Here is a 15,922-nt window from a genome sequence, read left to right as displayed (position 1 = left end):
AAGTAATCACCATGGGTAAACAGTCTCTATACTATATTCTACATGGGCACAAACAGGGAGCAGCGAATGAGAGAAGAATTGTTTTGATTCTCTTTTCTCTGCTTCTCTCATGGCTTCTCTCAGGAGAAATCCTGAGAAACCTAAGTGTCTCTGTGTTCAGAGGGCATGTGAATACCACACACGGGTGCAAGCACTGAAGCCGAATCTCCTGGAATCCATCCAAGGCACATTCCCATATTTGTTTCAGGAAGAGCTATGGTAACAGTTTTCCTGCCCACTCCCACCCTCAGGAGGGAAAATTAAGGATATTTCCATTAGAAGCAGTTGAATTTATCAGTAACATACCCTCTGGCATGGGATCCACACAGCCTGCTCCTCTGGATGAGCTGCAGCATTTTTTCAGCCCTGGACACTGAGTATCGAACGTGCAAGGATAATCAAATGTTTCCATATCCTTCATTGGACAAATACCAGGTCTTGAGGCAAATACACTGGATCTATTGAGTGCTAAGTAACAAAAACATTTCTGAGAACAAACATACAGAAAGTTGTTTCCATAAAATTGTGATATTTAATTTATACCAAACACCTCCTCCTCAGCTGAGAAGGCTGTCTGTTCTGAGTTTTTAATGGGAAGAAAACGGCAGCCTAAAATATCATTATTTCATTTCAAGGGTGTAAATATTCTCAGATCTTTCTGTTGTCCATGACATTTCTGTTGCAGAAATTCTGAGTTTCTAACTTTCCATTAATAATTAAGGATGGATGGGCTCATAGGTAAGTTTCTAAATGTGGACACACTGAGAAACAGAAAATATGCCTGATATCAGCTGTGACTAATCCAAATAATAGATAATGATCAAAGAAAACAGGTACTGTGTAAGAGAGAAATTGGGAACTTTCATTTAACATTTTGTGGCACAAATTTAACCTTAGTTTCAGTAATTCTGTTCCAGCTGGCCACTCCAGGAGGTTGGTAGCCCACGCCAGAGAGCCCTGCAGAGAGGTGGCTGAGGCAGGAGGTTGCTGCTTCCCAAGCCAAGGGCAGACAGTGGTTCTGGGTCAGTACCAGCACAAAATCTCTTCTAGGGAGGAAAAGAGAAAATATTTCCAAGCCCTACAAACTCACTTCTTTACCCACACTCCCAAACACAGCTCCATGTAATGCTCAGCTCTGGTCTTTCTAAGCAGCCTAGAAGAAATTTCTTTTCCATTCGTTTTGCACCTCCAGGTTTTTGATCCTTTACTGAGCAACTGAAATCAGACGGGAGAAAAATGAACCTGATTGCTGCAATAGAAGCAGTTGTGGTGCAGGAAAACCACATTTGACGTAATAAAGCCTATACCAAGTGAAAGGTCCACAGCAAACTATAAATCTATTATGGTCCACAGCAAACTATAAATCTATTATGAATCTATTATGAGTTCTGTGGGTTTACAGTTTCTGTTATCCCACAGCTCTGGATGAGAGTAAATGTGAGGTTTCTGAGAAGCAGGAGGGGATATTGAAGCTAGCACTTTTGGTCTCTGCCAAGTGATCTTCTTATCCAGGGAAATAAATTTGATTAACCAAGATTTAACCTGAATCTGCATAACTTGCTGCCACATGCATGTTCCAGGTCCTCCTCTCTCTGGGGCTGGCACTCCACAGGTGTTCCCCCAAACAGGTCCTTTCCCTAGAAATATCCCTCTTGATGTTCAAAGCCACATTCAGGTGTCATACAGCCTCGGTTGCCCTTAGCTGAGTCTCACACACATTCCCAGCCTCAAGTGATTGCTCCTTCTCAGCCTCCTGGGCAGGGAGCTAAGCAGCCTCTCACACTGGATTTTGCACAAACATGAGAACCAAGGGATTTGCCTGTGTTAGAAAATTCCCTATTCACCAGTGCTCCTTACTGTTCAAACCAGGTGGATCCTGGTCAGCTGCACCCAGGCATGGAAATTCCTCCAGCTCTGAGATTCAGGTGCAATTCAAACAGGTTTGAGGTTAAAAGCAGGGTTTTTTTCCCACCTGTGTCTCTTTTTTTTTTTTTTTTTTTTTTTGGTGTGTTTAACTGCAGTGTAAATGGTTTAATGAGTCACATGCAATCTCAGAAAACACTATTGAATCCTGGCTGGGTGCCACAGTAGCCATTTATCTGAAATCAAAAGGTCATCGTTTTCAGATCAACGGAAACAGAGATGGATTCACTTCACATTTCTGCCTAATTGTACCAGATGCACTTTGGAAATTCAATTTATGCTCTCCCCTTCAATCATGCTGGGGACAGTCACCTACCAAGCAAGCAGTGAGGAGCAAGCCAGCCAACTCCTGTGTCATTTGGATGAAGTACAGGCTTTTCTCCTCCGTTATTTACATAAATGTATGGAAGCAGAACTGCAGCTTAGCAACCAAAGGTCACTTGCCAGCTTGCCTCTGGACAGATGCTGGATCTGCTGTGACTGCAGGATGGGGCAACTCCCAGGAGATTGATGCTGAGGGACATTAGCTCAGCCATACCCCAGTTCCCCTCCCTCTATCTGGAAGGAATGGTTTCTTCCAGAGGTTGTGGTGGAGCCAGGGACCAGCACCCTGCATTTGTCTCAGGTATCAGAAGGTGGAGACAAATCGATGAAATTACAGAGGAAGGTCCTGGGAAAGTCTGTTCCAAAAGCAGGCTGGCAGTTTTCATCACACAACCCTGGGTTTGGGGTCCTTGAGCATTGGTAGACGTTACTTGCTCAGGTGGATGTTTTCCATCCTGATTGCCTCTCCAGGGGTTTAATTGGGATTTGTCCTGATCCAGCATCTGACAAATATTTAACACCCTTCCTGGGTGTTCCTTTTGCCTTAGAGAGGAGAAGGCTGAGGGGGATGTGATCAAGGTTTACAAAATCCCAAAGGCAGAGGACAAAGTGAAGGCAGAGCTGGTTTTCACCAGAGCCCACAATAATAAAATGGATGAAAGAACTCACTTCTTTACCCAAACAGGAGGGACCTTCTGCAATTTGTCAGCACAGGGGGTGTGGAGACAGACAGCTTCAGAGGACTCAAAAAGGGACAAGGCAATTCCCAGACAGGATTCCCATCTGCAGACACCGTGAGGAACAGGCAGGGATGCTGATACTCCCATTTCTGCAGCTGCTGGGGGCACACAAGGGACACAAACTGCAGCGCAGCAGGAGCCACCTGCTTCTGGGTGAAGTCCAACAGGACATTCCGGCACCTTCTCACCCCAGGATGATGCTGCAGTGCTGCCCATATGTGACACCACTGTCCCCTGGCTTTCCTGTGACAGCCGAGCACAGGGACAGCTGTGGCCAGCTCCTGCAGCTCTGGTTCCAGCCAGCATGGGCACATCTGCATGCCAGCTCTGGAAGGTCCCAGCCCTGCTGAGGAGCTGCTGGGACACCTACAATGAGTCTTTTTTTACTTTTTTGTTGTTTTTCTGAAAACCTTCAGAAGATGCACACACAAGGCACGCTGATTTAAGCCTGACTTTAACATTGCAAATCAAGTGCTCTCAAGAATTAAAGTTGTCTTGGGCTTTATTTCGAGGTATTTTTGTACATGTGTGCTTAAAAACCAGCCTTCATCATGTGCTGATGCACTCTTTCCCTCCCTAGCTGGGGATCAGGCAGGGTTAGATGGCAGATAAGGAGCTCTCTGGTTTCATCTTATGCTGGAAAGTGGGCAGCAAGCCAGCCACCAGGAGAAATAACCATAGCATCCACTCAGGCAGCTGGAAGCAAGCCTGGAGAGCTGGATCCTATCTCTACCTAAAAGACAAGGTGCTGGGAGAAGTTTTGTGTGGTGAAACAACCTTCAGGCTTTCACAGGTCCATGAGCTTGACTTGCAGCCCTGTGCCCCAACCGTACAAGTTGTTCAAAGCAGCACTAAGCACCATGAAAATCAGAATAAATTAATGAAAAAGTTAAAACTGCACCAAGGTGTCTGAAGGCAGGTCTGAAACCAACACAGAATGATTTGATCTCAGCTTCTCTGCAGCTCAGTTGCCCATCTGTGAATGACACAGGAGCTCCCTCGCTTCCCACAGCTTTTGTGAAGACAAATTTCTGCCTGTGAATCCCCCAGGATTCACCTTCAGAGGTGATAAATAATTCTCTACTCAGCGAGAGGCTGAGCAGAGCACTGAATGTGGAGGTCAGGATGGCACACAGGATGGGGAGCTCCTCAGAGGGGCTCCATCATCCCTGGGCACTGGGAAATGTCGTCCTTGGGGCACCGCAGAGCTGGGTCAGGTAATTAAGAGTTCACTGATCTGCATGCCTGGGCAAAAAGAGAGAAAACAAAGGTTGTTTTATTTAATTCTACCTTAAGAATTAATTCCAGCACTTCCTAACTTTTAGATATTTAACTTTCCAGCTGTTATTTAAAAATGTCAAAGTCAGTTGTGTGTGCACCTGTAACACTGTCCTGATGGACAAACACACAACTAGTAAGAACTACCAGAGCAACTTAACCAGTGATCTAGAGTAAAGAAATCAGAAGAGCAGGGCCTGCCATATCCCAGGCTGGGGTAATTGCTTCCTTCTAGGAAGAGCAGGTGAGGAGTGGCCAGGAACAGGTTGCTGTGAAAGGTCATGGAAACCTTTCCACTCCTGGCAGGATGGAGAGCATGCCAGCATGGATAACGTCAAGAAGAAAATAACAGCACTTCAGCAGCGTGCTGTGCAGTACTTTCTGCAGTTCCAGTTTCTCTTCTCATCATTTATTTAAGACCGTGTCTAGACAGTGCATTACCATTCACAGAATTTATGACTAATACCCTGAAAAGCAAAGATACCAGAATAATGTAAACATGGAAATCACCTAGAAGCCATACAAATCCTTAAATGGTTTTAAATATTCCCAAGTTAACTTTTACAGGAAAACGTGTCAGGGTGACCACAGTATTTCATGGACAAACTTGCCCAGAGTGCCCATCAACAACATGGCAAGGGCAGAGTGGAAATTCTGCAGCTAAGCTTTACAAGAGATTTACAGATTTGTTCATGTTGGATGAAATAGAATCATCAACAGCTCTCAAGCCTAAAATATCCCTAGAGATGCTTTTAGGGATCTCTAAATAGACAGAATTATACTGGGAAAAAATATTTCAAGTGTTACCAAGATGCTTTTTTTTTCCACACAAGAAGATGGTCTTGATTTTCAGAGGTTCAGAAACACCTGGATTTCTTGTGCAAACAGTGACAACCACAGTGGCTTTTCCACATTTAGCTGGCACAGCTCTTTCCTTGTACTACAGAATTAAAATGCCATTTTCTCTGATTGCCTCTCAGTCTTGCCATTTGATACTTACAGGCGCACATGTATGACCATGTCTGTATATCCAAAAGACTTCACTGAAGTAACTTTTCAACCATAATTAGATGTACTGGAGATTTCCCCCAGCGTGGAACTGATGCTTGAAAAATAGAGATGATCAGCAGCAGATCCTTTGCCTGTCTGACAAATCTGCTTGGGCACACAGTAACCTGCAGCTCAAATTCTCCTTTGCATGGGACTCCACAACAGCCATGGAGCCAAACAATAGCAGTAAATTAGGAATTATGCTTTAATTTCTCTTCTCTAGCAAATAATTTTAGGAACAAGTAAAACACATCGACCATTTTTGTATTCCCATCGTCCTGTTAAAATCCTGCTAGACACAAGATTCTACTTGTGACTGTGGAGAAAACGCCTGGGGAAAAAAAATGTTTGGAAGTTCTTTTTCCAATGCTCTGAAGCAATTTAAATGTGGGATGAGCACATTGTTCTTGACAGATCCCATGACAGGACATATGGCTCATCCCCCCTCATGCCACGTTACATGATCTGGTGCAGGAGCAGGTTTGGGGACATTCCCACACATCTGAGTCACCCAAGTCTTATGACCCAAAACAAGGGCCAGAGCTGCAACAGGACCTTTCATTTCAATCTGTTGTTCCTGTGTGTGGTTATGTAAATGCCCAGGTCCACACTGAAAAGTGGAAATTGGGAAAATGCAAAGTCATACTGAAAATAGGAGACAAAACTATGTCCTGCAGAACTTTTGTAGATGACAGAACAGTTCAGTGCTGCTTTAGATAATTCAAGATGCCTGCTCAGCTTAAAAGCATCTAAATTTATCCATTGGAAAAAGAAAGTTGTTTTTCTCCAAGGAATCCCCTCCATCTATGTCTCAAGTTGTGATAAAACTGTGCATTTCTGATTGACAACTGGTAACCCTGATGTGGGAAGGGGAAAAGTCTTCCATCTTGAGACAAAGGTGGTTGAGTCTTCCTGAGTAGAGTCTCATTAACACTCAGATGTTAGATCAGATCCACCAAAAAGTTCACCAGTTCTCAGACCTCCCACACAGTCACAGGTAACCAAGGAAGTCCTAAGAAAATAGATCCTAGTGTAGTTTTGGTTGGAAAGCATCTGGTATCAAGTTGCCCTGAGGTCACAGGTTGTTTTAAATTTGAACCAAAATTGGGTTTGCATTCTGGGAACAGACCCTGCTCCACATCAAAGGAGATGTTATTCCAAGTGCATCCTGAATTACTTTTGAGGAGAAAGCTCCTGGTGTAAATGCAGGCAGGCTCAGAGCAGACACAGCACCAGACAGTGAATTGTTGCTCTTGGCCAGGGATATTGGCCTGAACCTGGACAGGTAATGAGCCCTTGGAGGGCTAACAAGCAGGTGCCTTCCTCAGGCTCCCCTGGAAGTTTAGTGAATTTGTGACTAGAGGTGGCAAAGAGCAAGAATCAGGAGCTTTAATCTGCTATGTCTACTCCTTGCCATGTTGGACAAAGTTTACTGTACATTATTTTGAACTCATTTATTTCAGTGAATAGGAACTATGGCCCAGAACTGAATTAAGCCTTTACACATCTCAGCTGAAGTGAATCTTCTTCCATAAAAAGCATTTCTTTCCTCTCTTAATCTGACTAAAACTTACCTAGAGAGCAGTAGAGTCCAACTTGTTCATACCCTTCGCAGCAATCTGTAAGAGTGATGGTTTCAGGGACTTCAAGGCTGTGAAACTCTGTTCTGTAGAGTGTCTGGGGACACACCATCCACGGGATCCACCCTCCACAGGACGTGTTCTTCTCATAGGACTTTTGGTAGGCAACCATTTTAAACACATTTTTGGTCAGGGTGTAGTTGCACAGATGGTACCCTAGCAAAGAGAGGCCTTTTTCTAGGAAACAGAAACAGGAAAGAAAGGGATCAGCATTAACTTGTCATCCTGCTGGCTTTTGGCTTCCTTTTCTACCTCTGTCAAGGTCGGGATTGAAGGCACTTGATAGTTCACATTCAGACTCAGGTGTTTATTGTTTCTTATCAATGTTACAGCCTCACAGCAGTGAGTTCTGCAGTCCTTCCTTAACAAGGCACAAAATGGCCAACTATCGCTTGTTACAAGGTCTTTTAAGGATAAACTGTCCAATTAAGAAATGACACCTAGATTATTTTCATTTTTAACTGATCCCTCGAAGTCCACAGTGTGGACTTTTCTGTCCAATTACAAAACATCACCCAAACCCCTGAAGAAAAAGGAAGAGAAGGTGAAGAAGAAGAGAAGGTAAAGAAGAACAACCTGCCTCCACCCTAAAACCTCCATCTTGCTTCATATTTATTTCTATATTCTAAAACCCCAAAGTCTGAGTTTTCCACCCTGTGATATTACACACTTCTAACCAACCACACACCCATAATTCCAGTGCTATTAATCAATTTTGGAAGCCTGTTCCATGGCCTCAGGTCAAATGCAGTGTTCTCCAGGGAGTCAGAGTCTGTCTGCACAGAAAGTCTAAAATTCTCAGCAGCCAGAACTCCAACTTCACCCCAGAGCCGAAGTTCCCTGCAGCATCCAGTGGAAAACAGTGTTATAAGATAGTAGTGACAGAACCAACACAGATGAATGATTTCCAGGAAGGCTGACGTTGGGAAGAACATCGCTTCAAAAAACAGACACAAGAAAGAATTGGTAGTGACTGCTTGTCATAGGCATCACTTTGGTCATGAAAGGATGAAGATTGGCAGAAAACTCAAAGAGTTCTTGGTGCCTTCAGGTTCGAGGCGGAAAAAGGGCAATTTAACTCAAGTTAATATTAAAGAAATTTACATATGTTAATATAAATTAACAGTAGAGCACAATAGGCACTTCCAGGGCAGAGTCATCCAAGTAGTTTAAAAGCCCACTCCAGCCTCCTGCTGCCAAAGCCTTCATTGCTTCCCACTGACTATAAAGGAAACAAAGGGTGAGGAACTCATGGGCAGATGAGTCACAGTAGATGTCTGGAATAAGACATCCTTCAGACATCACCCTAGGCTAAAACTGGGTACTCATACATCACTGGGAAGCACTTCCAGATATCTGACACAAAAGGTATTCCTGGAGATCCTGCACTGCCTCTCTGCATTTGTAGCAGACCTTGTTGATCAGCCATTGGAAACCTGCAGTGGTTCATTGACTTTGAGTACAAACAAAGTCATTAACTGCATCAGGTCTGGGGATGGGACTCAGCTTCCAGAGTTCTGAAACCATTTCTGATGAGGAGTGAACTTGTTAGGTGCTTTACTTAAAACTGAAATACTTCAGCAGAGATAGGGGAAAAAACCCAACACCAAACAACAGAAAGAAACCCCAACAACAGAAACAAAAGCAGATGGAGTTTGAGAATTAGCAATAAGCAACCTACAGTCATGTCACAGACATCAGGCTGGCTCCTAATGAGATGTTACAGAAGCCAGAGGGGCTGAGTCACCCTGTGTCCCATTTGGGAAACAGATCGGATGGAATTAAAATGCCTGTATCATCCTCTAACCAAAGCAGAAGAAACTTTAAACTTTAATAAGGCTAAATATGAATTAGCTGCAGAGATTCAAATATAGCAGGACTGTTTTGGGGTTTTTTTGGGCGGGTTTTTTTGGGGTTTTTTTTGGGGGGGTTTTTTTGGGTTTTTTTTTTTTTTTTTTTTTTTTTTTTTTTTTTTTTTTTTTTGTTGAGAGCTCTGAGGGCACCAGGGCCAGCCAACAGACAGACTGAAGCTAACACAATATACACAACAGGCATACAATTAAAACATTTACAGCTAATCTTATTTGTACACCTTATCTCCTGCTTGAAAACATGAAACATGTTAAAAATAATTCAAGAAGGAAAAAAAAATTGTTAGGCTTTTAGGAATCCTGTGCTTTTTTCACAGCTAAACAAAAGACATTTGTGCAATTGAGCAAGACTAGGAAAAGAGTTTTGGAGAGGAAGATCCATTTGCAGTGCAGGGACAGTCCAGAAGAAAACATGGAATAGACTTGGTGTCTAGAAATGGCCTTTGGAAGCCCAGCCCTGCTCTGCCTCACTCATCTGTGCCTTCCTCCTGCAGCAAAAGGCAGAGTTGATGCTGGGCTGTGCTCCAGGGAGTGCCTGTGAGAGCCAGAGAGCTCCAGGCACTCAGTGCTGCTGCTTGGAGCAGGTCAGCAGGAAAATACTGAGCGTGGAAACCTCGCTCCCTGCTTCTTCCTCCCGGCCAGCCTCCAGCAGGACACCTCTGTGTCTGCTCCCTGAGGCTCTGGGGACAGTGGCTGAGGTCTCCACACCCCTGAGAGGCACCAGGCTGCTCTTTGTCCCTAAGCAGGGAGTGGAAGGAGCTGCCCAGGAGGGACAGGGAGACACCCAGCCTGGCTCAAAGCCTGGCTCAAGCCCAGACCCTGCCTGAGCCAGGAGAGGAGCCCCAAGGCTGGGATGGAGTTCTGACCAGGACATGGCTGCAGAGGAGGAAATGGAAGGAGAGGCGAGGCAGAGAAATCAGTTATCCTGTAACTTTAGGATAACTCTCTGGGACAATGGGAAAGGAAAGTAAACGTGGGTTCTGGAGCAGGAATCAGAGATCAGGAGCTGCTTCTTATTCAATGTGTTTGATCCATTAACACCTCACACGAGGCACAAGTGCCTGACAAGAAGCAGACAGCTGTCATTGCATTTTGGAAAGTATTCCCTTGCCATGTGTTAAGACTGCTCCAAGAATACCTTTCTCTGGAAATGCTTCTAGGCATGTAGGTGTGGGGTGAAAAAAACCCTTTCTTCAGCTTTTTTATTTGTTTTTGGGTTTTTTTTTGGTTTTTTAAAATTTGGTATGTAACCTGAATGGCTAAATAACCAGAGGGGAACAGAATTAATACTTAAATAATTTTGGTTATAACCTTTCCCTGGAGAAAGTGCACAAGCATCTGTTGTGACCAGGGAATGAGGCAGGAGCAGGACAAATATTGTTCTATGAAAACGAGAAAGACAAACTCCTACATGAAGGAATCAGATTGTTATAGTATAAAATCAGTTTTGAGAGGAGTAGGGCAGGTAAGAAGCAAGAGCTCAGCCTTGTTCCTCCTCCCCATGATCCCTCCTTTTCTCCAGAGCTCACATAAAGCCTGGCAAGAGCAAAGCAGGGACTGGAAGGGAAAAACTGAGTAAGTAGAGCACTGAGGATTCGTGTTGTCCGTGCAGAGCTGAGGCTGCAGCACTGGAAAGCTAAAAATTCCAGTGTCAGCTGAGCTGGCTTAGTCTCTACAGCAATGTGCAACATAAATACAGGTATGAAACTGAGAATAAGATGGTGTAGAATTAGAGACAGTTTATAATTGGAAGCTACAGCTGTCAGAGCAGATATGAAGTCATATTTCATACTTAAACATTGATACTAGGTACATATATATATATATATATATATACACACACACACACACACTAGGTATAGAATGAAGCTGCCAAAGCCTAAAGCTCTGAGATGAGGCTGTGATGGTACAAAAAGATGCCCTCAGTGCCAGAAGTTGGACTGAAGGTGTCAGGGAAAGGTGCAGCACCACCAGCCTCTGCCCCATCCATCTCTTCCAGACCGTTCAAAACAAGCTTTGACACTCACAGGGTTCAATTATTTTGCTGACAGCGGTTTGCTGCTGAGCAATGTGGCTTGGATCAATTTGGGCTCTTTAGCAAATTGGCTTTCTGTTCTCATTACTCCCATCTATGGGGTTATGGCACAATCAAATGGAATTAAAATGCACTGGCTGTTGTTTTCAGTGACTCAAAGCTGAAGTCAATGGCACAGCAGAAGGCAGTCACCTGCCATTAGTATGGACATGCTACACCTATCATTTCTGGATTTTAGAATTTTGTCTCAGAAGCTACCAGCTTTCAGCACCATCAGGGAAAATATAATTTTTTTTTGTTTTTGTATGTTAAGCAAGAGCATAAACAATTAAAGCAAACCCTTTATTAATAGGAACAAACACTGAGAGGAAAGCCTGGGAGCAAAGGCTGCACAGGAACAGGCTCCTTGGAACTCGAGGTTAAACTCAGATCAGAACTGAGAGCATAACCAAAAACAGTAATAAAAAAATGTCTCATAGCATTTATGCCACAGACAGAGCTGCAGTTCTGGAAACTTCACCACTCAGGTGTCATGGGAGCCACTGTGAGCTGGGATCTGCCAAATCTTTTCTCACTGGAGAGCAGTAAAACTGAAAGATAAGCCCCTTTCTTGTCTTGACATAACCTTAAAAAAACTGTTGTAAAGGGTTCATGGAGGGCAGATTCAAGCTCAGTTTTGAAATGCAAATGCTCCAAAATGTGAAAAAAAAAAAAAGGAACATGGACTCGAATTTTTTACAAATTCCAAATTTTAAAGTCAACACCATTTACTTTAAATGGCACTGGGATGGGAGCTCTATTGGCCCTAATCTCTGCAAACCTCTTTTCAGCTGTGGCTTTGACAGAATAACAGAAAAGTCTGCAAGGACCTAGGAAATATGATTTATATTTAACTGAGACTCACAAAACCACTTAAGTAAAGAAAAGCAATGAAGAGCAGTCAAAAATCGTTATATTTTCTCATTCAAATGAATCAAACCAGAAATGAAGAGTAAATTAGGGGTTCATTTAGCAGTTGCAGTTAGGTTAGGGTTTTTCAAAATTACAGCCCATAGCACAGATGGAATTTAAGCATGTCTTTCACAGCTTCATCTTACCCGTCCCCAGGAATTTGCCAGGCACATTTCCTGATAATGCTTATTTTAAAGACAATTTTCATAAAAATTTGCACAATACTGAAGACAAAGCAGAAATTCTCCTTGTTCATTTCTGGCACAAAGGAAATGACAAGAATTTTGCCTGGGGATGAAACGCTGGGGACAAAGCTTACGTTTTTGCTTGGTTAGATTTTCTCTGTTCAATTATCAACAGAGGATTCTTAAATGGTCACTGGGACATTGCCAGCTCTCCAGAGAGGGGCCACCTTGGCTGGTTTATTTCAAAGAAATATTATTTATTTCTATCCAACATCCAAACTGAGCTGTCCTCTGGCCAGGTTTGCATCACTCACCTGTAATTTCATCTCCCCTTCCCTGCTGTGTGGCTGCCCAGAGGATGAGAACAGAAGTAAGAGTGATCCTGGTCACTGCAGGGCCCATCCTGGATAAATCTTTCTTATCCCTTTGTTTCCAAGGTGGCAGAGCTTGGCTGTCCTCACACGTAGGCTTTTGGATTAGGGGAAAAGGCGCTCTGTGTTTTTTCCTTTTGCAGGGAGGTGATAACTGCTGGCAACAGAAACAAAGATGCTCCACTGGGAATTTTGCTGGTTCTCTCTCCTTTGTGTTCTCTCCAGGGAATTTGCCTCTTCTGCCTGTTCTACTTGGCTCCCCTGGCCTAACTTTGAGAAAAAAGGCATTTTAAAACTGCTGGTTTAGCCCCTGTTTATCCTTCAGAGCACTTATTCCCTCACAGCCCTTAAACACTCAACATCTGGGAGCCAGACTTACACACCTCAAGTACCAGGTATAAACATCTTGAATTCAGTTCCTGTCCACACATCAGGTGGTAGTGCTTGGAATGTCTTTAATTCTGTACCTTGAAAGCAAACTAAGAGCAAAAGCAAATCTCTACGTGAATGTTTATTCCTGAGTTTAAGCTGTTTGTCCAGGTGCTGTCACTGTGCTCCTCATTCCTGCAATTCCAGCATCCCCTAAGACAGAGCAATGCCAGGCAATCAAGAGCCTTGTTAAGGAGGGTGGGAATCAGGTCTGAGAAACCAAAAATCTATTTTTTTTTCCATTGTCTAAATAGTCAAGGCACATTCCCAAGATAGATGTGCCTCCAGCTTTACAGCACATGACAATAACTTCAGTGCAATGTCACTTGGCTCAGGCAAAGACAAGGAACGAACACGGGAGGATATTTTATGAGGAGCTGACACTAAAGGATGGAAAATCACAGGTACAGCTCTTGGAGCTGAGGCAATATGTTCAGAGAAGCACTTAAATATGCATCACAGTGTTGCAGACAATTTCATGTGGGTGAAAGGGATCTGGAACCACGGACCCTCTCATTTGTGTATGTTCAGGGAGCCCGGCTGGGGCCTGGAGTAGCATTGAGGCACGTGTGAGCTGTTCTTTTGGCTTGGAAAATCAAATATCAAGCTCATCACGGGGAAAAGAAAATGAAAAGTAAGAAAAACAAAGGAAAATCAAAGCTTTCCCAGGGGAAAGAAAAAAAAAAATAAAATCAGTATTGTAGAATGGTTCAATTTTTTTTTTTTTAAATAAAAAAAGAATTGATGTGGCAACATTTCTGCTCTAAGGAGAATGTGCACCTTAGTACCAGGAAGTCTTGCCAGGCTGTATCCACAGATGCACCACTTATATCTCCTGCCAGGAAGGCAACAAGAAGCCACTGGCTATAGGCTGGGCAGGGGATGCCATCTGACTTAAAAACCCCACAAATAAATAATCATAAGAAAGAGGACTTAAATCTGTGAAATTCAATGTTCAAATATAAATATTTCTCTTCATGATCTGTATTTTTTTTGACCTATCTAATTTTTCAGGAAAAACACCTTGGTTGAATTTTTTTGGCCAGCACTGACAAAAACCAGATCTTTAGCCCTTAGAAATTACTTGGTCCCTCCTATAAAGAAGTATATGTCTTGTGAAACTTCAAATACAGGGAATGTCAGACTGAGAAGTGAATTGGATGGCATCTGAGTTGGATCTCCATTGCAGTAGTGAGTTAATGGTTCCTAAATACAGAATGTGCAGAACCCCCTTTTCGAATAAAAATTTGAGTAAAGCCAGTGAACAATTAATCCAAACAAGAAATGGATACAGAAATCATGAGTATTGCAGGATTTACCTCACAGTTTGCAAATTCTTTGAGGTTTTGATTTATGTCAGCATTATTTCTTCAGTTGCCCTCAGTTAGGCTCACAGCAATTTACTTTTTAACAGCTCAGACACTGGAAAGACCACTTAGGCAATTAAGGATGCAAACTGTGTCCTGTCCAGCCCTTTTCACATCTTCCAGCCACATTCTTGTCCTGTATTAATTGCAGCAAGTTTAAGATTATGTCCTGCATCCCCTGCAGCAGCACATGCTCTTTGTGATCAGTTGCACTTGCTCAGCACAAGCCAACAGAGTCTCCTGCAGGGAAACTACAGATTTATCAATATTTTGGATAACTGAACATCTGTACATGCATGGATGACTGCATATTACTACATTTTTAGTTACCATCATTGTATTTCACAGATCATTTTTTGGCCTTTTCTCCTTTATCCCTTTTAAGTAAGTGTTGTCTGTTTCCCAGGGAACAAGTGACAGAACAAGAAGAAACATCCTCAGGCTGCTCCAGGGGAGGTTCAGGTTGGACATCAGGAGGAATTTCTTCACTGAAAGAGTTGTCAACCTTGGCAGGGGCTGCCCAGGGAGGTTTGGAGTCCCCATCCCTGGAGTGTCCAAGGAAGGCCTGGAGGTGGCACTCAGAGCTCTGGGCTGGGGACAAGGTGGGGATCAGTCAAAAGTTGGACTGGATTAATTTGGAGGTCTTTTCCAGCCTCAGTGATTCTGTGATTCTGTCTTAGGGCTCCAGCAGATTTGCCCACTCTCTCTTTGGTGGTGAGGAAGAGCAGTGGAGAGAGAAATGGAGAAGGAGAAGGAGATATTGAGAATAAAAGCCCTGGCTGTGTGGTGCTGGAAGTGAGCTGGACTCCAGCCTGGAAGGAGCTCATCCCAGTGCTCCTGGCACAGTCATCTGGAGCAGATCAGTTCTCCCAGCTCTGCTGTTTATACTTTCTGCAGTTACATTTCTAATGTCTAAACTGATCTAAAGTTTGCCATTTATACAAGGAAGGGCTAAAAGCCACATCAAAATCCATTTGTGGATAATGTTACAGGATCAAGAAGCAGATTTTTAGAGATGGGATTTGACTGTCCTAGACTGTACTATCAGTAATTGAAATATTGTGGCTGACAGCAGGTTTTCTCATAATACTTTTTCAACATTTATTGCTTTAGACAGATTCACTTCTGATTTAATTAGTCACTTAGAAGATCCTGATCTTCTCTAGGCAAGGGGTTTGACACAGAAAGGTCATTGCTGGAACATTTCTTTCTTGCTTTGTATTATTTTGTCTATAAAGCAATCATTATTTCAGATGCAAAAAATGGTCATGACATTTCAGGACAGGCTGATATGCACAAGGGGAACAGGACTATAGGGAATTTATATTTGAGGAATATATAATTGGGAATATAACAAAAACTGCTCTGTGCTTCAGAAGCCAGCACATCTTCCTGTAGATGAATAGGATCTCAAGCTTGAGAACTATTAAATCACTTAACCCAGAATCATGGAATCACAGAATGGCTTGGGCTGGAAGGAACCTTAAAGCTCATCCTGTTCCAAACCCTGCCTTGGACAGGGGCACTTTCCACTATCCCAGGTTGCTCCAAGTCTCATCCAACCTGGCCTTGAACACTCCCGGGGATGAGGTATCCACAGCTTCTCTGGGCAACCTGTGCCAGGACCTAAAGAATTTCTTCCATAAATCTAATTTAAACCTACCCTCCCTCAGTTTAAAAACATTGCCCCTTTTCCCCTCACTATTTGGCCATTTAAAA

The 15,922-nt window shown here is 43.2% G+C and overlaps 1 protein-coding gene across 1 annotated transcript in view; it reads right to left on the bottom strand.

The window, feature by feature from the left end:
* UMODL1 (uromodulin like 1) overlaps positions 1–13,479 on the bottom strand; it is a 49,365-nt gene extending 35,886 nt beyond the window's left edge. The window contains exons 1-3 of the mRNA XM_068179591.1: positions 12,351–13,479; positions 6,929–7,171; positions 346–507 (exon numbers count right to left, since the gene is read on the bottom strand). Of these exons, the coding sequence (XP_068035692.1) occupies positions 346–507; positions 6,929–7,171; positions 12,351–12,438 (493 nt within the window). The 5' untranslated portion in view covers positions 12,439–13,479. The remainder of the gene's footprint in view (positions 1–345; positions 508–6,928; positions 7,172–12,350) is intronic.
* Between the last annotated feature and the right edge of the window lie 2,443 nt (positions 13,480–15,922).

This window comes from Anomalospiza imberbis, chromosome 2 (genome assembly GCF_031753505.1).
Source record: "Anomalospiza imberbis isolate Cuckoo-Finch-1a 21T00152 chromosome 2, ASM3175350v1, whole genome shotgun sequence".
Lineage (NCBI taxonomy): Eukaryota > Metazoa > Chordata > Aves > Passeriformes > Viduidae > Anomalospiza > Anomalospiza imberbis.
This window is presented reverse-complemented; position numbering and strand designations above follow the sequence as displayed.